At 39.2% G+C, this 25215-nt stretch overlaps 1 protein-coding gene across 1 annotated transcript; it reads right to left on the minus strand.

Moving 5' to 3' along the window:
* Positions 1-25215, minus strand: ADSS1 (adenylosuccinate synthase 1). Its single transcript, XM_040066810.2, has 13 exons — positions 24926-25215; positions 12521-12623; positions 11055-11117; positions 10255-10305; positions 9848-9914; positions 9349-9456; positions 8913-8994; positions 7889-8015; positions 6805-6959; positions 5572-5696; positions 3740-3837; positions 2466-2615; positions 1-1040 (listed from the first exon to the last, which is right to left on the minus strand). Exons 1-13 carry the CDS (start codon positions 25109-25111, stop codon positions 988-990), a joined length of 1368 nt encoding a protein of 455 aa, XP_039922744.1. The 5' UTR covers positions 25112-25215; the 3' UTR covers positions 1-987.

Consider the following 25215-nt stretch of genomic DNA (forward strand, 5'->3'; position numbering starts at 1 on the left):
TTGAGTCATGCATTGATTTATTCTTGGAAACCTATGAGCTGTGGAAGCAAGTGCCTCACACAGCCACAAGTTCCAAGTTCCTCAACAGAGTAGCACAGCAGAACTTGGGAAACTTCAATCACAGGACTAGCAGGAAGAAATGTCCCAGGTTCATGGAGAAAACGCAGCGTGCTGTCTCAGCTCCACTCCCCTCGTATGTTTTGCACCCTGAGAACTCCCTTCCTTCCACCTTCCCTCATTCCTTTTCCTACTGCACAAAAGAAAGGCCACACACCTGACTGTCCCCAGCCTGTTAGCACACAGAATAGTTCAAAGAATTATTACACAGTCAGCTTTCTCCAGTTTGGCCCCTTTACAGATGTTATCTCAGTTACAAGGATAGGCTTTGTGATAAATACATTTTACATTTTAGCTGCTCTCCATTCATTTTAGTAGGCTATCAAAAAACATAATATAAAAATTATACATAATTGTGTTTGCTTTGCTTTGTGCAGTCAAAAATACCCACCTAACTTTGCTTATTTTATAAACTGAAAATCTTTATAATTCAACCAATTTCAGTGCATGGTATCTGTCCTAGTACTGCCAACCCAAATACACAGATATTTTAATATTTGAAGAAAAAATCCAAGCTTCACAATTCTAACATTACCCAATAATTCCTGGAATAAATACTGGTTTCATCAAAGAGCAATACTATATAGGTGTAAAGTACTTTCAAATAGTAACACAGATTAATTGAAAAAAATTATTTCCCTATTTTGTTAGAAATACCTTTTTGACTTTTGATGACAGACACCAAGGAGATTTTACATTGAATTTACTGAGAACTTAAATAAAATGTTACAATACAGAATATATGTTGTGTTTCTATTTAATTCCTAGAAGAATTTGCTTGTTTTAAATAGCATTTCCATTTAGAGAGGAAGCGGTAAGGAACTGATGAACGCCAAGTTGTGCTTCTCATCACTGAAGTTCTTCATTTGTTTAAAACAGCTGGATCATCGACTCTCTTGATTTCCCAACTCCAACCCATTTAACTAGGAAGGAAAACACATCTGTTAGAACAATTACCAAGAGTAAATACTATAATCAATGAACTGGAGTAACTTTCACCTTTCATCATGCCTCACAACAGACTGACCAATTTTAGGAAGGAAGTTTCATTGTCAAAAATCCCTCTACTCCAGCTGCACTACTGGACTAAAAGTGCAGTATACTGAAGTTTGAAAGCATGAAATAATTACACCATAAACACAAAACATTGCAGATGGAATGCCTAATAGAAGGTCAGGAATGTTTGTTGCAGGTTTAAGTGCCATTGTTTTGAGTGACAGGATGTTTACTTACATCCCTGCAGAGAGGAAGCCAGAGCTGTGCCAGGCTCTGAAGTCTGCATGATGTGGAACAGGAGAGAGCGATGCCTACGTACTGTAATATTTTTATATGTAAGGCTCTAACTATAAACATTATCCAGTGTGAGCAGCCACCCCACATTCCACACTGTAGCTGTTCCACTGCGGTTTTATTGCCCATGGCTGCTATAGAATTGACTGTGGTCGGGTCTCCTTTAGCCATCAAACGTAGCAAGGCATCCGTTTGACTTTACCCAGCAAACCAGAGGAATAAAGGTAAGGGGAGCTGTATTTACACATCCCTTGGGTGTCCTTGACCACACACAGGCCATTCTCTGAGTTTCATTCTCTGCTATCAGATGTTTCCTGATCCGTGACTGATACAGGAATTGTCATGGTTGTAACCAGCCTGTACTCCACTGATGTGACCTTTGAGGTGCTTTATGGAAAACAAAAGCACAGAAGCCAGCTTTCTAAGCTTGTTTACTGTGCAAATTCCCTTGCAAACTCCATCATTCATGCCACACCTAGCTCTTGGCACATCTAGTGCTCTAGCAGTTATATTTGAAGAAAACTGGGTGGCTTGACCTTTGCAGATTGATGATGTTAAGATTCTCATTCTTCCAAAGTGGAAGAACTGGGCTAAGCAATCTTGTACCTGTTATGCAACACAACTCCTTATATGAGTAAGAATTGAAAACAAAACAAAACAAAGACATCTAAGTTCAAACAGGGATGCAGTACAGGATGCAGAAAGGGGGAGATGAGGACATCAGCATAACTACATGCTGAAGCATGGTGCACTGACCCCAAAGTTTTCACTGACAGAAGGTGGCCATTTGCCAAGAACAGCACATGTTTATCTTTCCTCTGGTTAAATCCTTGCCAGCAGCAGCTTGGAGCTCCCTGCAGCACTGCAGACCTGCCTGCTGAACACCACCCTTTGCTGCTTCTTGGCAAGCTGTCATTTACCCCCATCATCCCAACCACAGGTACTTTCATTCCCTCCTACCCAAATAAAGTGACTTCCAGCTAATAAATCAAGCCCTTTCACAGAGCTGTGTCTGTCTGCTGTGGCACCCTCATATGGACATCTACAGAGAAATTTACCTGGCACGCCAACATGGTTTTCCACGCAGCGGATGTAATTCTGGGCCTTGGGTGGGAGGTCCTCCCATTTTCGTGCTCCAGTTGTGTCAGTTTTCCACCCAGGCATTGTTTCATACTCTACTTCCACCTTCTGTAGTATCTCCTGGTTAGCTGTGGAAGAACAATTTTTGTCACAGTTGATTTTAGCCGCTCTGCCTTAAGAGAACAGACCTGTGGCTCTTGTTGTCTTTTGACAGCAATTAAAATCTGACATATGAGGAAATAGTATTTTTAATGGTTTATTCAATCATTCACTCCTTTATTCTTAATTGAGGTTAAATTCTGATACTTAGGAAGTTCAATCTGAGTCAAGGGGATCCAGGAATGTAGTTTCCTCTTCCAAAAACTGTAGAATGTAATCTATGCTGTCAACATGGAGTCAGCAACAATGCTACAGTTTGAGGGGGGGGTTTGAGGAAATAAAGACTTTTTGAGGTTTACAGTACTTCCGCTTTTTGGTTCAGATTTGCACAGAATAAAACAGCAGACAAGGTATTACTGTCTCAGAGAGTTTCATCTTTACAGAACAAGGTTAAATCAGTCTTGTGAAAAACTCTGATGTCTACAAGCTTTTCCCCACTGGAATTCTCATTGTGTCCACAGCCAGGAACCACAAGAGTGGAAAGCTGGCTGCTGCCAGTCCACCCTGTGCCTCTGGAATCTCCCATACCTCAACAGAACAAACTCCTTTTCTTGGCAGAGACTGTTACACGTATCTTGAAAACATCATTAATGTAAAAAAATTATGTATTATTGCATCTAAAAAGTGTTAACATGAATCATTATTGAAGAAGCCATATATATTTTTATTAACCACAGTGTTGTTGCTGTTAATAAAGATTAATAAAGCTATCCAGAAGTAGCTTTATTCTGCTTGTTTCTATCTCATTTTTGTACAGCTTTTATTTCAATTTTGCTTCATTAAATGCTACTGCCAATGACAGCGACACAGTCGCTGACTCAAGTCTTGCTGACTTTCAGATCCCTGATTTTGCCAATAAAAAAAATCTAATGGGACAGCACATAGAGGCCCTAACACAAGATTTTATTTGAAATTCTTGCCATTGTATACAGATGCCAATGGAAAATGGTACAGCCATCTTTATGACTAAAGCTCCATAAATTGCCACAGAACGCCTAGTGAAAAAAAAAAAAAATCAAGTCTGATTTTAAAAAGCAAAATTGACTTAACAGGCAGGAAAGATAAAAATGAATATAAAGATTTAACAACTTACCTGGAAAATAAGGAATTCTTTTTCCACCCAATTTGTAGGCAACACCAATTTTAATTTCATCAAGGACATCAAGAATATCCAGTTTTGTCAGTGCCAAACTGCACAAAAAACATCAGTTAGTTTACACACATGATGAATCTCCTTTTTAATACTTTCCATCTTTTTTTTTCCCCCCCTTTCACAGATCCAGCTCAAGCAGCCCAGCCAGCAGAAATACACAAATGTACTAAACTATGAACATTGTTAACTGAATTCACACCTCTGGCATGAATACTCGACCGAGATACTACAAGAAATTTCCAAATGCTTGGCTGCTCACACAGGTGCACAGTGTTCAGCCTAGTGCATGAAAATCCACTCTGACTGTGGAAAGGGGCACCTGCTGGGCCTGCTTCGGATGGATATGACACTTTACATCACTGACAGGGACTATTTCTCTTATTCCTACTAATTCACAACTGTCTGACAGACTTATTGACTGATTACACTTTTATAACTGAACAAGCATAGTCTGGTTACTAAAAGCAGTGCAGTTCATTAGGAGGGATCCCATCCTGACTTTCAGGGCCTGGGCTGTGCTGTCAGTTTGACTGACCGTATTAATTTTGTGAATGAACACATCAGGAGACAAAAATGGAACTTCAAGAAGGCCCTATAGAATTCACTGATCTGAATAAAACTGCATTTAAAAATTCATCAAATTCTCCAGAACTATATTCTAGATGTGGCCTGGCAAAAATCTGAGCAGCTAAGGATTTAGACAGGTATGTGCATAACAGCCCAGGCTATATGTGCCCAGTAAGTATGTGATGAATGAAAGGATTAATTGAAGAGACTTTTTGAGAAAGAAGCACCATAGAGCCAGTTCTTCAACTTTTTTAATCTCCCCATGTTTTTTTAGCTATCACAGTTATCAGAGAGGATATAGTTTTGTTGCTAGGAGTGCACTAATTGTACAGAGCTGAAACAGAAGGAAACCTAATGCCTTCTTAAAATTTTCCACATAAACTAGAGCTGCATATGTTAAAGCAAAATATAAATCCAATTAAAAAAAACAAACCCCAAAGCTAAAAACCCCTTTTGATAAATTAATGAACAAGACCATTGTTCCTGTGTAACATTAGTAGCATAAACAATATTAAATTACATTTCAGTCTATAATATATAAAAATTCTCAGGGTCATGTTTTTGCTTATATAGACAGGTTTGCCTGAATGCATCAACCAAGGAAGCCACTCAGTCCCAAAGAAAATAAAACTTAACCCATTAAAAGCAGAATTTGTAACACAATATTTGATTACAGTTTTATAAATAAATGAACCTGTTGAAACTGGAATGAAAGCTGTGCCAGTTGCTGTACCCTGTATCATTCCATTAATTTCACTTATCAAGGCAGCGGTTCCAAATGATGCAGAATTGGTCCTACAAGTAGGATCTATTAGAGTCAACCATACCTCAGACCCAACAGGTTTTAGACCATGGCACAAGTCAGTATGAAAGCACTGGATCAAAACCACTAGAGTAAACTGTTAGAAAACCAATATACTGATCCAATCTACACTGGCCACCTGATGAAAGCAAAGTGAAAACATGCTAAAAAAAAAAAAAACATCACAGCTATCATGTTGCAAAATCACTTAATTTGAGGAAAAAAGAGTCAAAGGAATTAGATTATTATTAGCATTAAAACAATTCTCAGTTGCCCGCTATGCATTGTTGTATTGCTTAAAATGTGACACTTTACTGGACTTATATTAATGTTACCTACATATTTATTCTGCGAAGCACAAAATTATCACTTCCAAATGTAGCGCAAAATCTTTGATGCTTACGCAGTGAATCCGTTGATCATATGAGCATATTTCAAAATGACAAGATCTAACCAGCCACAGCGTCTCTTTCTGCCCGTAGTTACACCCCATTCGTGGCCACGGGACTGCAAAAGATCTCCGATTTCCTAGAGTAAGACAGAGAGAATGCTGATGGCATTCACTGAAAACATGGCTGGAAAACATACAAACACAGACAAACAGCAAGAAAAATACAGCTGTTCCAATTTGAAAGCTATTTTTCAGGAAAAAAAAAATCTACTAGGAGAGGACTAAGGCAGATAACAAATCCCCTTGTGCACAGGGTTTTTGTATCACGTATTTAATATGACCTTCGTGTTCCACGGAGAGACTTTTCTTCTTTCATCTAACAGGGAAATTTCCTTGTCAATTCAGTCCTTTATAAAATTTTGTTTGCATTTACTTTCTTCATCTGGTCTTTTGACATCTTTTGGTTTTGGCAACAAGACTATAACTGCTTGGGACAAGACCAATGCTTGTACAATGCCTAGGCCAGAACACCTAGGGCTCCTTGCTTCTACCACAGTGTGAGACTGCCAGCTCTTCCATTCAGACTGGCAGTGTCTATACTGTGGTAAAAATAAAGAAGGAAGAAACTTTATGTTCGTGATTCATAAACCCAAAGGATACCGTCAACTCATCTGAGCCATTAGAGAAAGGATTTTAGTGACTAAATCCTTAAATTAGACTCAGAACACTGTCCTAGAGGTTGCTGCGTGCTAGCTCATAATCAATATCCTGAGCTTTCTAGTTTCTTGTTAATGAAAATACAGCAGAGAGTTTAAAATAACCAAAATCTCTCCCCTTCTTTTTATCGACCCATTTGTGCACGACTGGCTGGCACACACAGCACATTCATTCTATAAATCACACAGAACACAGGCCGTTAAGCACAGAAGTTGTTCTTGTAATTTAAGCTCTTCTGGGATGCACTCTCCACAACAAACTCTCGCTACTGAAACACACCTAATGGTTATATAAGATGATGACATCTGTTTTCACATTGATCATTACAACAGAAGTGTGGTCACTACAATGCAGCATCATCACACTCGTGTTTCTCTCCTCTCACAACGAATATCTTAAGTTCACAATGGAATTCTCCTCTCTTCATGGGTGTGATTGCTCAGCATTATTATTACCGTGCTTATTTATCAGTGGAATAACCCTTAGCCCATCTCGCTGGCCGAGCACATTTTGTAACACCAAACCTACGTTGATCTGCTCGGTGGGGAAGGCACCGATGCCCACGCGGGTGGTGTAAGCCTTCACCACGCCGTACACATCCCCCACGTGCTGCGGAGGAATGCCCAGCCCGGTGCACACACCGCCCACGGTGCAGTTCGAGGAGGTCACAAAGGGATACGTGCCTGTCAGAAAAACACAGCAGCATGGCCCTCTGTCAGCAATGGTAAGGAACAATGACTTTCTTTATCAGCTCAAAGAAGGTTTCTGCTTCTACGTTTGCCTTTAAAGCTAAACTGGAACAGCAACCAAAGAGGGAAGGAAATTCGTTTTATTATGTGCCATTCACCCTTTACAACTTTCACTGAGAATTGCACACAAGGGAGAAATTCAAAAGTATCTCAATACTACCTCCATTAGGCACAGGATCTATTATATGATGCTTCTGCTGTGTAAACCTTTTTTTCAATGTTCTGTGTATCACAGAAATTATTTCCATTACATTCATGAAGTACCTGGTATAAAGGTCACAGTCTGGCATTCCCAATGCTCTGCACAAGTGCCTCTGAGCATCTACCACAAATTGTCCAAGACTTAAGAGGTTATCCGTGATCTCTAGACTGTGACTTTGGACTGGAGAATCTCTTCAGTCCCTAATTGTTTCTTCATTGATTTAATTAGACTTTTGGTAAGAAAGCAGAGCAGAGACCAACTGTAGTGGCAAGACTTAGAGGTTGCTGCAGCAGTTTAATCCTTCTCCCATGGCAGAGGAATTACCTAAGCAGCACTTCAATGAGTACCTGGATTGTTTGGAAACGTGCGCACACATTTAAAAGCAATCAAGACAAGAATATCTGCAGTGAAATTTCAGCTGCACTGGAATAAACTTCAGTAAAAATCAATATTTAAACCCTAAGCACTTAATCCTGATAATGATACAATCTCTGTCTTAATGAGCTTTACTTCTGGGAGATCTGTTCCTATTACGGAAAGACTATTTCGTTTCTCTATTTTCCTGCTGTTTGCAAAGTCAATATAAACACAAATCAAAATAAAACTAATCATAATAAAACTGATCTCTTAGGAGTTAAGCTGAGTTTAGAATATAACTTACCAAAGTCAATATCAAGTAATGCTGCATTGGCTCCTTCAACAAGGATCTTCTTTGGGGAGCCATGAAGAGCTTCATACATAAAATACACACCATCTCGAACCATGGGTCTTATTTTTTCAGCATATCCCTGCAAACAGAATACAAATGTCAGCTTCCCCAGACAATAGCTGGAAGCAGGGAACACTGTGTTCATTTTTGAAAGACAAAACATACAGATAAGACTAAGCTTCCAGCCTCAATAACTGTGTTTTCCTGAAAAACACAACCATTAGCTTATACTCCTTTCAATCTATTGAAACACTCATATAAGAAAACATGATTTATTATGGCATTAGAATGCCATAATTTCTGTATTATTTCTGTTCACAGAGATGTGGTATACCTACTGAATTTTGTTGCTATAGTCTTTAGATAGTGTGTCCATAGTCTAGCCACACTGAGAAAGGGACTTAGAACTAGTCCAAGCACCAAAAGAAAAACATATAGTTCTATCTGAATATTAAAATATCGGGGTGCCAGCTCTGAAAAAGTATAAGGAGAAACATGGGAAAGGTAAGACATATTTTTAACATCCTCTTTTCTTACATATTCATGAAAGCTGTTTTACCAGCTTTATTTATTTGTAAAAACACAATTTTCTTGTAATACCAGGATCTTGAAACATGCTTCCACAAACAATTCTGCAGCAAGCAAGGAAGTCCCACCGACACACTGGACACTAATTGAAGTCATCACTCTGCATTCTCTTGACTGTTTGAGACAACAGTCATTTTAAACAACATTCAAAACAGTAAAATATTATAGGAGAATTAAATCCTCCACAGGGCTTATATTAATGCCTAAAGTAAAAGAGAACATTCTACTACAAAGCATAGCTACTATTTATTAGCTTTTATAGTAAGCTAATAAATAATAATGAACATATGCATTTTTCATCTAAATTAGCTCAATAAGTGGTTTGTCTGATACTCTTAATTTTTACCTTTTAAAATTTAAATAAATACTTCAAGTGATAAATCCTCACCTTTAGCTTTTTCAGTTGTCCTTCTGTATCAATTTCCAATGTGGGAAACATTGACTTGTACTGTTGTGCCAGATTCTTAAATCTGTAAAATATTGAAGTTGTATCTATGAGGACCATAGCCACAGAAACACAGAACCTTTGGCAAGAACTCAGTTTATATTATGCACAGGATATACTGAAAGCTATAGGGAGAAAACACCCAGGACTCTGATACCTCAACCAGCGCATTTCCCAATGTTCAAAATTACATTTTAAATTATGAGAAACCCTGTGAAGTACAAGAAATGCACACACTTGCTTTCCATTTTTCTTCTCCTTCTAGACAATTTATATACAAAATTCAGACACATGTTTAAAAACATCACCTTAAAAGCAAATCTGTCAGGCAAAATGTATCACTCATGCACATAATATTTAGAAATGAAAACAGTTGTACCTTGAAGAAAATTCATCAAAGTCAGAGAGGAGGTCACAAATCCGAAGGCCTGTTCGTGCAGCTTTGGAAGAATATGTTGGTCCAATGCCCTTTTTTGTTGTGCCAATACTAAGTAAAAAGAAACACCCCCCAGTATGTAAAAATACATGCAAACGTATGCTTTATGCCAAGTAATTTTTGTCAAAGCTCATCACTATATCATATACTGGGCAGGATGTCGGAGACATAAAAGGATATTAAAGTCCTATAATAATAAATATATAGCACCTTTCAGGCTTTGCATAAATACTGCTAACATTTGTGGTATTCAGTAAAGCAAGAGGCCTTGATCCTGGCTGACAGTTTATTCACTAACATAAGTAGGAACAGAACAGAAGCGCAGAATTCGTAACATCAACAAGGCTCTTTTGAGATACACAGCATTTCTGTTTTCCAAAATAACACTGACTTTCCAAATTTGCATAACTATTAATGAAAGGAGGGTGTTAAAAATATTTACTTTTTGCCTTCTTGTGCTTGACGTTGCACTTCCTGGAGCCCATCTACTGCCTGGTGAAAGTCAAACACTGCAGTGGAAAATCAAATGGATATAGTGAGAGAACAAAGGAGAAAAATATTCTTTAAATCACAGACATCCATAATTTCAAGACAAAGTGCCTCTACTGTCATTGACAGTGCACAGGCCTCCCCAAGTGAAAACAGAGAGAGTATTCCTTAAACATTGTGAAAACATGTAAAAACATCACTCTTCAGTGGATACAGATTCTATCATGCTTCAGATTACACAACATCAGAAGAAGCTGCATTAGATCATATACATAGCTGCTCTGAGGAATAATAATTTAATTTAGCATCATGAGCTAAGCCATGGTGTGAGGGTTTTTCCCCCCTTCAATCTTCACTTACCTATATGTGCTCTGTCTGATATAATCAGTCTTTTCTCCCAATCTTTCAAACCTGTGAAAAGACAAAGAAAGGTAGGATTTCAGTTGTGCTGATTGGTCGAGCTTTGACATTGGCTTTGACTTTTTCTGTCTTTTTGCTAGTTTACATGGCTTCTTGTTAAGATAACTATAGACAAAATACATAAACCACAAGACAATATCAAATATCAGCAATATTTCTGTTGAGAAACTTTTCTCATTTTTGACTTATCAGCCTTTTCATTTTGGTATGGATAAAAACACTTCTTAAATTCCAGAATGATGTGGCTTACACAATATTCTTTAAATAAATATTCTTGTTTAACTTGTTACACAATACACTTAAACTCCATTTGTGCCCCCCAAAATAGAGAATTTCTATATAGAAACATAAAATATTCTAAGAAGTAGAGGATCTTGGAAGGTCATAGGGTCTAAAGCCTTGTTCAAAGCAGACCCAACTGAGTTTATATTTGGACACAGAAATTTTGGGTTAAATCATCTGTATTTGAGGTCAAGAGAAGCTTAGCACACACTTTAGGATTTATTTTCTATTGAATGTGGCATCAAATGCCATAAAATGCCATGAAACCCATGAAAAGACTGCTTTTGAAAATGCACCTAAAGATTACCACACATTTCAACATTTTAAATACTGTTTTCCCATTTAAAATCCAGAATGTTATTACTTCACCGAATACTTACAGTCACAAAAAACAGCATACAAAACCCCTCAATCTGGCTACCAATATAAAGGTGGGTTAAAAATTACTTGATACAGACCTTTCTTTTCATTCTTTTCAGCTTCTTCAAACAGGCCTGGTAAATGTATAACCACTCCATTACCTTTGGGAACATAAATGATTTATTTTAAAGCAAGGAATAAAATATTTTTAGGATTTAAAGCCTGTAAACACTTGCTGTCTAAAATTTTATTTAAAAAATAAAATGAGATTTTACACAAAGTGATCTTGAGAACTTTTTGGATAAACCCTGATTTGGGGTAAGCAGCGACTGGGCTGCTAAACTCAGGAAAACCGGAGCAGGCTTGTTTCAGGCGTGAACGCCAGGCTGCTGCGCAGCCAGCTGAGGTAAGCGGATTCTTGTCTTTGTTCATGGTGGACTTTGCCCTGCAACTTCAGCCTCAATTGTTCACAGGGAAAAGCCCAAAGAAGTCCCTGGCCTTTCCACACTGACAAACCTGTGTGAAAGTATTTAAATCATCTTCAATATTCAGGTTTTTGTTTTAAACTTAGCTCAAACTAGTGCTGTGATACATCAGCAATGCCTCCCCCCTGCTTTTGAGCCACAAAATAGAACCCACAAGCGATAAAGAGCAGTACTGGCGAGACATGGAGGATTAGCGATGCAGTGGGCTGGAAACAGCTGCTGCCTCCTTCTCAGGAATGTCAGAAATATAGGCAAGAGCCTGTCTCAGCCTAAATTTAGCATAACTCAAGTTATAGTCGTTACTAATTGACAAGGAAGCAAATAGGAAAGCAAGACAACACACCATATTTAGCTGAGAGAAAAAAATATGTTTAATAGAGTCCAGTTATCCACTTGGAAATTATTAAATGGAACAAAACTGAAACTCCATGACTCACTTGAACTTACACTCATTTCTTGAACAGTCAGTACATAATTTCTCTCAGAAAGAATCAAAACTTTGGACAAGAGGCTTAAATTTGCCTACCATTTAAATATGAGTTTAATGTCCAATGCTGAAAATCTTTTTATGATGCACTCTGCACCAAGTACCTTTACAGCAAAATACAACATCACCCTCAACAGCTGGTGATGTGAACAAAAAGGGAACTGGATGATGATCTCCTAAGCAGAGCCCTGCATTTTGGGGCCTGTTTTTGGGAAGTCAGTAAAGAGATGTGAGAAATAATTTTTATTATTTATTCAGCTAAGTCCTGGCATTTGTGTGCTCAAAGAATAGCACATAAATTTCTGAAAGTATAAAAAGAGAGTGCAAGTAGAGGGTGGGGTCCAAACTTTACCACAAAGCATAAGAAGGAACATGATAAGATGTTCTTGCTTTCAGTTTTCTAGCCGTGGAAACTAAACTGACACTGACAGTAGAGAAACTCTTCATGTTAAAGCAGCAATGAAATAAAAGTCAAACGGCTGAAGTAAATCTAACTGAGAGTCATATTTTTCTTTCCTTGTTACTACAAAGTACAGTTGCAGTTATCCACCACACAATGTCATTTTTCATAGTAAGTTCCAAAATGTCTTACCAATAAAAGAAATTGCCTTTGGATTAATGATGCCACTAGGAAATAGGTGAAAATCATATTCTTTCCCATCAACAACCACAGTATGACCTGCATTATTCCCACCCTGCAAGAGAAAGAAACATGTGAAGAATAATGGTCTAAACTCTCAGCAGATGATTTGGCAAGATCATCTTTTTTTAATTTATACACTTCTTCAGTCACTGCTTTCTCCACCTTACACTTTCTTAACATGTTGTAGCATTGTAAAAAGGGTTCAGACAGGACAATGAGAGGGTTAAAGGAGTTCATCAGGACTATGCAGAACTATGAAGCAGAAGGATACCATGAAGTCAAGGCAGGGCTGGGGCAGAGCAGGAGTTACTGCAGGAGTGGTGGCATAAGCTAGACAAGAACTGAAGCTTTCAGGGAAAAGAATCTGGAATTAACAACTGCCCCTGGAGTCCTGTCTCAGACATGCCTACACAAGCCCATCCTTTTTAACATCTTCTGTACATGGACATTTCCTTGAATTTAAGCCCAGTATTCCCCTTTGAATGGAAGCTCTTCCCACTTGCCCAACCACAAACAGCTACTGCTTCTCTTGGTGTTCAAGACAGAGGCTCTTTGTCAGGTTGGAAGCACGTTGCAGACTTTGCAGCTTCACTGAATGACCTTGTCAGTCACAGAATATCCTGACTTTGAAGGGACCCACAAGGATCATCAAAGTTCAACTCCTGGCCCTACACAGGACCACTCCAGAACATGGTCTAGAGATATCTTCCCAGTTACCACTTTATGGAGTCTGCTACAATTCATGACTTACCTGACTACCTACCAGAACCAAGAATAGGAGCTAGTATTGTCTTTACTAAACTGCTTTTCCACAAACAGCTTTAAAAGAGAATGATGTGGCAACACAGAAACTTGAAAAGAGGTGATCAAATCAGGTCATGAGTTGATTTGACCAGAAAGATTAAGAATTATAGGTCCAGTTTTCTCAACAGGTCTACTGGTTTTTTTCCTGCTGTGTCTCAATGTAAGTTTGATAAGGTAAATGCTGAAACACAACATTAAGAAAATAAAAACTATGGGTTACAAAAAGAGAATGTGTTTTAAGCAACATGATGGAGAAGCTTAAGAAATATGTCTGCAAACATCACAAAAAATAATTTTCATGTTTTGGAACATTTGAGCTCAAAAATCAATTTTAAACAGATAACCTGCTAAGGGAAAGCTGAGGAGGAGCTAGAACAGAAAAAATAGTACACACAAATTTCATTTGACTTTAAAACTGCTGGGTAGCTCATCCTTGGGATGGGAAGAACCCTCAAATGTCTTTCTACTGCAGAGTTATAACTTGTCCAGAGTATCCTGGCTATTTTGCTTGACTCCCAGATATAATAAACCAGTTGTAGGAATCTGGATCTAGTTAAAAGTACTCAATTATCTAGAAGGTTAGTAAATCAGACAGGAGAGTACTTTACATGATACTTAAGAGGTCTGATTCTGGAGGATTGCACTGGTTGAAACACTGGTTTATTGTATTATCAGGCTGAGAAGAAGAAGCGAGTAACTTCTTCTGGGACTCCCAGATTTCCTTTTCTGCTCACCTATAGAAGATGGCAAGGTGGAAAGTTTAAAAGAATTAACTCCATCATTTAACAGCAATTTAACCTCTACTACAACTAACAATTTCCTCTGTTCCTCAGAAAATGGGGAACCAGGCTGCTTCAAAAGTATTTGTTGTCACAATGCTGTAGTTATACTCTGCTTTTCTTAATCAACATGAATATGAACAAATGAAATCAGGCTTGAGGACTCATAATCTGAGATAACAGCATTCCTAAATTATAGTCAAAGGTATTTTCTTGTATCCTAAAATTTCAGAAGTTGGGATACATCAGTTTGAGAATGCTTATGCTTTTGGAAAATTTCCTGAACTGACACACAGACAAATGCTCTTTCTTTAGCAAATGCTTAAAAAGGGATGTTAATCAAGCAGCTTGTGAAAGCTGGCATACCTAAAAAATGCTGCAGCACAGAAACATTATCAGATATTGTGCATCTTTTAATGGCCAAAATCTCGGATACAGTTTCAGTCCCTCTGGATAGATAATTCAGTGACAGACCACCTAAATCAGCATTTCTCCAATTAAAAACTAATATTGGTATCTTTGGAACTACATTTTGCACTGCTGATGTTGGTCTATGTTTCCTAAACAAGTGTTTTCCAAGTATATTTTTACAGCTCAACTAATTATACTTTTACAAAATATAATTGAAGCGATAGCAGAGCATTAAATTACCCAAAAGACACGACCACACTTGCAAAACATTACACTGGTCTGATGAGATATTTTCTGTTTATTATCTAGTCATCTCAGTATTTCTCATGTTCAACTACATAGATATTCTAACAGCATATTGGCATCCTAACAACTGAAACATTAAAGACATCTATTCCTTTTCTAATTTCACCCCAATTCTGAGAGTCAATATACAGCTTGCATGAGCCATTTCTTCTCCTAAAAAACACAAGCGAACCTAAAATCTTATATGGAGTTAATTTGATAATTAATAGACATTTGAACACTGAGTGACACTGTTCTCTGGATCCTCAGGATGCTTCCTCTTGGACCAAGAAGCTTTTGGAGCCTCTGCTTGGCCCTTGTTTCAAACACATGAACATCATGAACTTCCACTTAATATACATACTCTGCCACACAGCACTAAGCCCACCTGAAATTTATCTTCAACCATTTGCAGTTTCCTAGGGCCCTAGAGATGGTATCTTCTGCAGTTCTTAAAAAATGTCTCTAACAAAGGGAATGTTAAGGCAACAACTTCTGACAGATTCATCATCAGTGCCATTTTGGCATGATCTGTACCGTGAAATGATGGTATGACTAGAAAGAAGTTGCTGTGTAGTCTAGGCATCCCCATTAAACCACTCTGCTGTAGGAAATGCTGCTCCCAGGAAGGCACCAAGAGGGAAGCTGCTCCAGTGCTATCCATACACACTCCTCACACTCTTCCCCCGCTCCAGGGTGTGTCCTTTTCACAGATGCAGTGGGGTCTGGGGTTTATTTAAATAATTTTAAAAAATTACTATACTGTACCCAGAAAAAATTTGATTTTTTTTTCTCTAAGATTTTAATCTATATTTTCTGAAATTTTATAATCCAAGTTTAAAATTACATATTGTCCCAGTACTAGAAAAGGCTGGAGAAACTAAAGTACCCCATGCAACACTGTATGGTCTTTTTTCAGTACGGCACTTTGTTTAAAAAGAAAATCCATTTCCAAGCTTTTTATGTACTGATCTACTAGTGGTATTGGATTGATGCACTGATGTGCACTGATTACTATTCCAGAGTGCTTGAACACCAGAACTGTATCAATACACTAAACTGAGAAGCTATATTTTACTGGTGTTAACAACTCTAGCTGGCATAAACAGCACCAGGGAACAGATAATTATTATGGACAAGTTGCCAGAGGACAGTCACTGTCTTCATAGTAGAACTTACAAAAGCCATGAAGGAAACCCTGCTTCCCAAACTGCTTAAAGGCTGATGTTTTGGCCTGTATTGTTTTAAAAATAATCTCTTTATTTTCTGCAGCAAAAACATCCCAAGACAGAATTTCTTTTGAGAGTAGCAGTGAGGTTGTTCAGTACCTGCAGCAGGGACTCGATTCTCCTAATTAGCCTAATATACATGTTTGAACAGGAAGGAATTGTGTTCTGATGCTCACAGGTGTTTCTACCTGCTCTTGCCAGGCAGGTAGTGTGGAGGAGTGTCACCAGATGCTCTCCTGGTTGGCACATCCTTCATTTGCTCAGTGCTCCTCACAATGCCCAAACACAATTTGATTAATTAGATTGATATGAAAAATCATCAGATGACATACAAAAAAACCTTAAAAGCAGATGATAGTTTCAAACTAACTAGAGTGTGAACAAGAAACAGGTTTATTTTTGATGGGTCCACAGTGATGAGTTCTCACCCTCTTCCAGTCAACAATGGGGAAATAACAGACTGGTTACTGAAGATCTGCAGCCAACATCACCATGGAGTGAGTGACACACCAGCAGTACACAGAGCTCCTTAGCCACTGCTACATGCTGTGAATCTATGAGATGTCACAACCAGGTTTTGAATAAAAAAATTAGAAAGAAAAAAACATAGTTCAAGGTGATATCTGAAGCACATGGAGCTATCTGAACACAGTTTCAGTACTGGCTGATGTGCCTGAGGCAAACCTCGTGTGTATAAATGGGAGTATCAAGTAGGAGTAGAAAGATTGTATTACCTCTCCTTTTGGCAGTCGTGCAACTGCTACTAGAATACTGTGTCCTTGGTACGGAGACAAGATTACAAGATGACCCCCTCTGGCATTATTATATGAATTTATAATCTATGAATTGAAATACCAGCCACAAACCAGCAGTTTGGGAAGCCTTCATCTGAAAACAAATGCTGTGACTTCTGTCTCTCTCTCTTCATGAGAAGTGTCCTAATAACACTAATTCCATCCATCAATGGAGCAAAACATTTTCTGAAATTCTACTGTATCTGTAGGCTAAATACCTCTCTAGTGACACTATCAAGCAGGCTACAAAATATTTGTTTTGTTACCCAAATTGAGTAATTTTCTTCAGTTTATTACAGCATTTTATATGTGAATAAACAAGAAGGAATATCATTACATAAACTGTTTCTTCTCTTTACAATTTAATTAACAACGGCTACTTCTAACTTACATCAGCAACTGATTGGAACTAATTTGAATAAATGCAGCTAATAAGTGCTACCAGCATGACTGGTTCTGACATGAACTTTATTATAATATAGATCCATTGACTTTCACGGAATTTCTTGTTGTTTACAACATTGCAAATGAGGTTAGAGCATCAATGGTATTAAAAAAATCCAGTCAGACAAGTACAATACATGAAGTGTTTTGTACATGTAGACCCCTCAACACGATGTCACTGAACCACCTGTGTGTGAATGACTGCAAGTGCTGCACATTCCAGCTGGAAGGTTGTTGCCATAGGTGCTTGTAAGTTTCCCTCACTGGAAGTTTTTTTTTTGCTATTTTTTTCCCCCCAATTTAACTATTGCCAAGAAACATCTAACTCACTCCAACTCAGGTTTCAAGAGATGGACCATAACTTTGCTTTTTATTTTTTTAACTCAACCCATTGGGAAGAGGTGGGTTGGGGATAATCAGAAGAATCCTTAAGACCACAAGAACTGAGGGAACGGTGATTTTTAAAGCTGTGGTAGCGACAAACAACTGGTCTGAGTTGCAAGTTTGTCTCCAGACACCAACTGCCTTCAGCCAAATCTAGTTTGTCTCTCCCTTCCCAAGACTACGTTGCAATGACTTCAAGTACAAACAACTCTACACAGAACTGCTCTGACTCCTGCCCCTGTTCAAGTGTGCCCCTTTGCTGTCTCAAAGAAGGAACAAAATCCGTATGATCCCACTCTCCCAACTAGAATAGTGATCTCTTCAAAAACTCCCAAATTCCTATTGGAGAAGAGCTTCTAAAACCTCATGAGATAATTAGTATGATTATAAACATAACCATTCTTGAGAAGAACTGAGCAAGATTTTCTATCCTTTAAAGAGCCATAAAATTACTTGCAGCACAAATAAAAAACCTGAAGCTTTTATCAAATATCAAATACCCATAATATAGTATTATTTCTTTACTATAAAAAAATGACCCTGACTTACACAGATATCTTGGTCTTCCTAAGCATCTGAAAAATGCAATTGGAAAAGCCAAGTCTAATTCAACTCAGGTTTTAAACAACAATCAGTATAGGGAAACTAGACACTCAAACTATAGTTATTTTCTCTCAAACTGAATTGTTTTGTCAAGTCACATCAAAACAACATATGACAATAGACCACTATAACAAAATACATCTTTACTCCAGCAACAGATGCAAAGAATATAAATTCAAGGTGTATTGGTAGAAAGTGGAAAAATATTCTAATGCTAGCAGAATACTAAAATAAAGGAAACCAAACATGAAAAAACTGAAAAAAGTCTGCTCGTCTTTAATTCTCTCTGCTGAAGAAGCATAGTCATGTCCCTGTGGGAAGTAATATGATCCAAGGATATGAACATAACTTTTCTTATATCTGTAAACAAGTTAAGAACAGGAATTAAATAGAACAGATGTAATTTCAGTTTAATTTTCAGCTGTTTTCTTTTGATGCTTGTAGAGGATAATAAATTCATCAGGCTTTATAAAGGGGATTGAAAATTAAGCTTGCTTTCTTATGGAGATTTGGAAACTTTAAACCTGACCTTCTCATACAGTATTTATAATCCTGGTGGTCCTGAGATGATCTCGCTGATGCCCAAAGGAAAGGCTAGTTTAAAATAGCAGTGTCACCATGTTGTCCCAAAGCTTAAAATGATATAGTGTGGCATGTAAGTATGTATAAGCATAATGAAAAAATAAAATGGGATAAAGTACCTCAGAAGTGACACATCGCTACAAAAAATTTTTCAAGTTTGGCAAGGTGGACTACTTCATTGTCGCTAAAGAAACAACTCACACTTAAAAACTCTGCTGTGTTGAATAGTGAAATAAAACCCACTTGTGTTTTTGCAGGGAATCTTGCAAAAACCTCTATGAGTGTGTATGTACATGGGATTATCAACCTTCCCAAACATTTGAGAAATCAAAAACAACACTCCTGCAGTCACTACACACTCATGACTTCAAGGTCATCAATCTCTTCACTGAAGATCATCAGGCACTAAATCATTAGAAGATTAAAGTCTTTCCATGCTACTTTATCCTGTAGGGAGAAATTACACTAAATATCACAGTTAAATCTCATTGAAAGGAGAGCAACACATGACAGAGAGAAAAAACCAGTAGCCAACAGGCCCCTGTAACTCCACATAATCACATAAAACTGCCCTAATTTAATCCCTGTTGCAAAAAGCTCCTGTAGCCCATGACCAATAGGGACAAGTCACAACAACATGTGGCTGCTTCCCATGCCCTGTCAGCAGCAACAGAGGAACAAAGGAAACCTCCCCATCTCACACCCAAAGCACCCAGAGAAACTACTCGTCTGGCATTTCTGCCACGCTTGGGTTTTATTATTCAATCGCTTGCCCACTGTATTTTCCGTTGCATTCCTCAAAGTACTGTTACTAAAATATTCGACATTTACATAATATTCATGAAAACACTAGCACAAGGAAATAGGGACACCTACAATAATATACAGTAGTTACTTGTATGGAAGCACTGGGCACATTCCTTCACCCTTGCTTAAACTGTTCCCCAATGTTGCAATGCTTCTTCAAACCCTAAACTTTGCAAGGCTTTTCTTACTGGTAAGACCTTCTCAAACTTATTTAACATCCACTACAAAGAGAACATAAGCCACTCCACAGCCTTGGTTTAACCTCTCAGGCCAAGTAACTGTGAACCACTCAACCACAAAAGACCACAACAGCCAGTTTTTCTGGTACCCTTTTCAACCTCCTCAGCTTCTCTTCACTCTTAACATCAACTGTAATTTTTGTCCATGTGCCTCAAAAGATCAAATTATGTCTGAAAATAAAACAATTCTTAACTTGAAAGCACAGACTTGATAGAAAAATTATTTTAAAAAGGTGACTGCATATTTAATGCAAACCAGAAACTTTTATATGAGAAGCTTAAGAAATCTAATAACAGCTCTTCTTAATGCAATCACATTCTTACTATTTAGTGTTGCTTGTTTCATGTCAGTTCTTAAGGGAATGCAGACAGCATCAGGCAGATTGTTTCCAGACTTCCAGAAGGCAGAACTGTCACAGCACTGACACATCCAGCATTGTCATGGGCATAGTGGAACAGCAATGCCAAATGACAGCTTGAAAAATTTCTTAAAAGCTGCCTTGGCCTGGTTGCTGCTGCTGAATCACTGCCACTGCTGTTGGTGTGAAGGGAAGAAAGGCAGCACTTGTGTTGCAGCTGGTTCACACATCTGTTCAGTAACCATGATATGACCTGTGGCAAGTAGAAGTGATTATCACAGGGCCTCTACACACTTAGCAGCAACAGCTTTCCTATCTTTCATGTTAAACTTTTGGAAAACCTTTCCTTTAAATCTTTTATCAAATTGTTTATGGGGCATTTTGAGTGAAAAGTTATTAGTACAGTGTACCTTATGTAATCGCACCTTAAGGAAACATCTAGAACTGCATGACAACCAGCTGGCCTCAGTTAACTGAGAACTTATGATGTGTGACTTTTTAGGAACAGCTCTAGTCCAAGCAGGCCCTCTGGAAGCACAGCACCTTGGCACTTGTGACAGGTGACTGCTTGATCATACTCCAAAACTGATCTGAGAAATCAGCTAATTAAAACCCTGGTAGCTAACAGCAGCCACCAGTTCTAGCTTTGAAGGCAGACACAAAACAAGGAACGAGGTGATGTGAGAAATGTACATCTGGAATGAGATAAAGTCACAATCTGAGATAATGTTTTGAACAACACCAAAGTTCTCTTCCTACGTTATATGTATCCAAATGACTTCATCTGATACTCTGACAACATGCTAAGAGGCCACATAAAAAGTGAACTCCCATCTTTATGTCCAATATTCTCTCAGTTAAAAGATTTAAGCAAACACACAAAACCTGTTTTTTTAAAGAAACAGCAAAATGAAACATTTCCTATTGAAATCTTTGCTTTTACTCTTTCCTAAAAATATACCAGGGATCAAAAGTATTGCATAGCATAATGTGACAGATCCATGTCCCAGGAGGCCACAATAAGAAAGAAATACTGGCCTCCAGTGTTTTTCTTCTGAATGCCTTTGCTGAAAGAGCAGTTTAGAGGAAAAAAAACGTTTTTGATGTTCTCCATTAATAACCTGAACTTAAACCTACTCAGTTCCTTAACAGCCTGCTGTCATTAGTTTATGTAGCAATACCTTTCCTACTTCTTTAACATGGGTTTGTGTACCTGTGTATCTGGTATTTTAATGAAAGCCTGTGAAAAGTTCTGTACAGCATCATCCATAAGAACATTCAGAGATCTTTTACCTTTTCTGAAACATCCTCTTTCACAAAGAATGCTATAAGTATAGAGGTGAAATGAAATCAATTACTTCTGGCAGACTAGTATTTCATATTTAAATTATGTTCACATACTTCAGTGTCAGTGAATGGTGTGTACCTAATTATTTTGAACTCAGAATCTGTATAATCTAAGCACTGGTCAACAAATTAAGTCATCAATTAATGTGAAATTCTGAATGCTCAGGAAAATTACAGAGGCTGGAGTTCTAATGCAAAATTTCCTCTTAACATACTTCAAACTTTCCCTTGTGCCTGTGATGGACTTCTGTTGCCATTCACCTGCTTCCCTTTTTTCTAGTATCCCAGAAAATAGAATTTCATTCCTCTGCAGCAACTGATGTCACAGATTATTCTCATGAAACCAACACACTAAAATATTGGAGAAACATTTAATGAAAGTTATTTCCTTTCATGGAAACATTAGGGAATTACTATTTTTTAAAACCCCTTCAAACGCAAATCTGGTCCTGAATTTAAATCCCTACACAGAGAGGAGGGCAGCCCTACCTTTTTAAAAAGGTTAACTCAAAGAATATCCTACTGGGATGAAGAATTACTCTAGCTGGGACATTATTTCAGAAGACCTTAAAATTAATTTTTCAGATATTAATTTTCAAGCTTTCCCTACTTCCACTCCACTGAGGACTAAAACAAGCTGTTCAACATCATTTGCATCAATGTCTCAGAAAATGGAGTGGACAAGACATCCAAAGTAATAATTAACATTGCCAATCACCATATTCTAACAAAAAAGCCTGGTGCGATTTTTTCTGACATCCTCTCTGAAATCTCTAGCAAGTAATCAAGTGCTTCTTGTTTAAGAAATTGCTTCTAATACACAAGTGCTATGGCACTGAAAGTTCTTCTTAGTTTCCAGGAGCAATGTGAAGCAGCAAGGTTCTGGTCCAAACACTGAGCTTTTTCATGGCACAACACAGCATTAATGAAGTTCCCCTCAAAGTGATTACACCTGTAAGTTAATGACCTGCCATTATCACACAGAGAACTCATCAGTACTGTTCACATGCTCAAATATGTGCATATCTTTACTAAAGCTTAACAGACTTTGAGGCAAAAATCATACACCATTATCTACTTGCATGATGGGCTTTGAAAAGATGAAATACTGAATTATTAAAATGGCACAATCAAAATTACCAAATGAACAAAACACCCATCGACATATTAAAAAAATCCACTCCTCTTTAAAGTTACATAATATTTGCCACTCAAAAGTAAATCATGACTCATATTTTCTATTTCAAATGCTTTATAGTCAGCCCTGAACTCTAATCCTGAAGACATCTCCTTCTAACCAGCATGTCAGGAATCCCATTATAGTCTCATACACTGTGTATTGGGGAGCACTCTTTTCAAAAAAGAGCCCTGTGTTTTTCTAGCTCCAGCTGCCTTCCATCCACCCCGGTCTCATCAGGCTGCAGAAAGATGATCTAACGTGCCCAGCAGCACATTAAACCATCAGCCTGTTGCTAACACACTAACCCTTCCGGCATGCTCACACACACACTCCTGCACCCTTCAGAGGGCATTCCGAGGCTGCACCTGGGGGCCACGCTTCCAAAGCGGCTCACTGGATGGACAGCAAATCTGTCCTGAAAGCAGCTTTGGGGCACCCCTCAAAATCGAGCCTAAAAAGAACCAATACGACTCCCTGCAGCAGAAACAGCAACCCCAGGAGAATGCACTGTTTGACAGGGGCCTTTATGAAATGCTCCTCCTCAGCTAAAACCTTTAAATTTTGTTTTTCAAAGCAATCCCAAGACCTGAGTTTAAATTCATAGCAACACATTACTGGGAGAGGCAAGGGGGAAATAAATATGGAAATAAAGCTATGGTCCTGGCAATGCATATTCATTAGCTACCTTTTGCAGAAAAACTTCTCCCCAAGGTGATTCAAAATCTTGGGAGTTTAATGTCCCTAATGAAAATACTTCCTCCACTTTCTAATATTTAACCTGCATGATAACATTTGTTTACATAATATACTTAATTAGAAAAATGTCCTTGGATTTATTATCTTGGATTCAAGGATGTCTGTAGCTTTTTAATAGCTATCGTGCATTATAAAGCAGAATAAATTTCATGGTACATACCAGCTGAGCTGGACTAAACTGACTACTTTTTAATGTGCTCATGTACTTTAAATGGACAATTGACAGATTATTAGCTGTATTGGTCTAATACGTTCATAACTAATGTTTGAAAACCGTTCTTTAGAAGCCATTACCATTATTGATGCCCCATCCCTGGAGGTGCCCAAGGCCAGGCTTTCAGACAACCTGGTCTAGTAGAGGATGTCCCAGCCCATGGCAAGGAGATTGGAACTGGATGATCTTTAAGATCCCTTCCAACCCGTTCTACGATTCTATTTGGAATCACCTTTGTGTCTAATTTGGCTTATATTATGCAAATACATTGTTTTGAGAATCCTTACAACCTATTCAAGTCAAAAATACCTATAAACAAAGCCATGCAAGATGTTTCCTGTTTTCGTGCAACTCTAAATCCTTATTTTTACATAACTTGAGGTTTTCTCCCCCCCTACTTTACTCACGCTCAACTTTAAATTTTTTTTCTAAAATAAACTTCCAGGCACTTTGCAGGAAACACAGTCAGCCCGTCCAAAACAGCCCCTACAGTAAAACTTTGGCAGACTGAGGTATATTACGGCCGGCCCGCAGGCCGGCTCTCAGCGCTTTTCCCCGGAGCAGCCGCACGCCCGGAGACACCCGGCAACCCCCTCACAGGCAGGGGAACATCCCCGCAAGCGCTGACCGCACCCGGGGCCGCGGGGCTCGGCTTCCCCGGGCAGCGCAGTGCTGGGAAGCACCCGGAGCGGCTCCTCCCGGCCAGGCGGCCCCGGGCCCCCGCCCGCCGGCACCTCGGGATCCAGTGTCGCTTATCGGGAAGGGTCAGCTATTTATATTTATAGCTCAGGGCTTTTTTTCTTTCCGAGCGGCATTTGGAGGCGCAGACGGGTTGGGCCGGGGTGTGTGTGCGCGGCACACGACTGCCCGCCCGGGTACGTTCGCGTCCCGCCGCTGGCTGCGGGAGAGGGACAGAGAACGGGAATACGGAGCGTGGAGGGAGAAGACGCAGGAGAGAGGAGCGGCAGCTGGAGGGAAAGAGCGCTGGAGGGAGGAAAGGCGGAGCAGCGGGGGACAGAGGGGACCCGCAAGGGGAAGGCACCAGGCCGAGGGGAGCTGGGGGAAAGCGGGAGCCGAAGGGAACGCAGGGTGGGGAAGAGCCGAGGGAGTGGCTCATAGAGCCGGCCCGGCACCCACCTGGCACCGGCACACAATGTCCGACTCGGTGGCCAGCAGGTCAACCACCTTGCCCTTGCCTTCGTCCCCCCACTGCGCCCCCAGCACCACCGTCACTTTGTTACCGCCCGGCTCGCTGCGCGCCCGCTTCACCCCGCCAGCTGCGGGGTGGCCGCTGCGGTCGTTGGACGCCCGGGTGCCCGACATGCTGGGTGGGAGGGTAGCTGTGGGAGGGTAGCTGTGGGAGGGTAGCTGTGGCCGCCGCAGCAACCGCCGCCTCTCGCTGCCTCGCTCCCCGCCGCCGAGCCCTG

The sequence above is a fragment of the Hirundo rustica genome, chromosome 6 (genome assembly GCF_015227805.2).
Source record: "Hirundo rustica isolate bHirRus1 chromosome 6, bHirRus1.pri.v3, whole genome shotgun sequence".
NCBI classification, from domain to species: Eukaryota; Metazoa; Chordata; class Aves; order Passeriformes; family Hirundinidae; genus Hirundo; species Hirundo rustica.

Bases quoted from the DNA above. Each gene is read 5' to 3' on its own strand.
- ADSS1 (XM_040066810.2), bottom strand. From the start codon at position 25,111: ATGTCGGGCACCCGGGCGTCCAACGACCGCAGCGGCCACCCCGCAGCT. The intron at 9,915-10,254 runs GTAAGTGAAGAT...TTTCCACTGCAG, and splicing joins ATCAGACAGAGCACATATAG to TGTTTGACTTTCACCAGGCA. The intron at 8,016-8,912 runs GTGAGGATTTAT...TTCTGTTTGCAG, and splicing joins GACAACTGAAAAAGCTAAAG to GGATATGCTGAAAAAATAAG.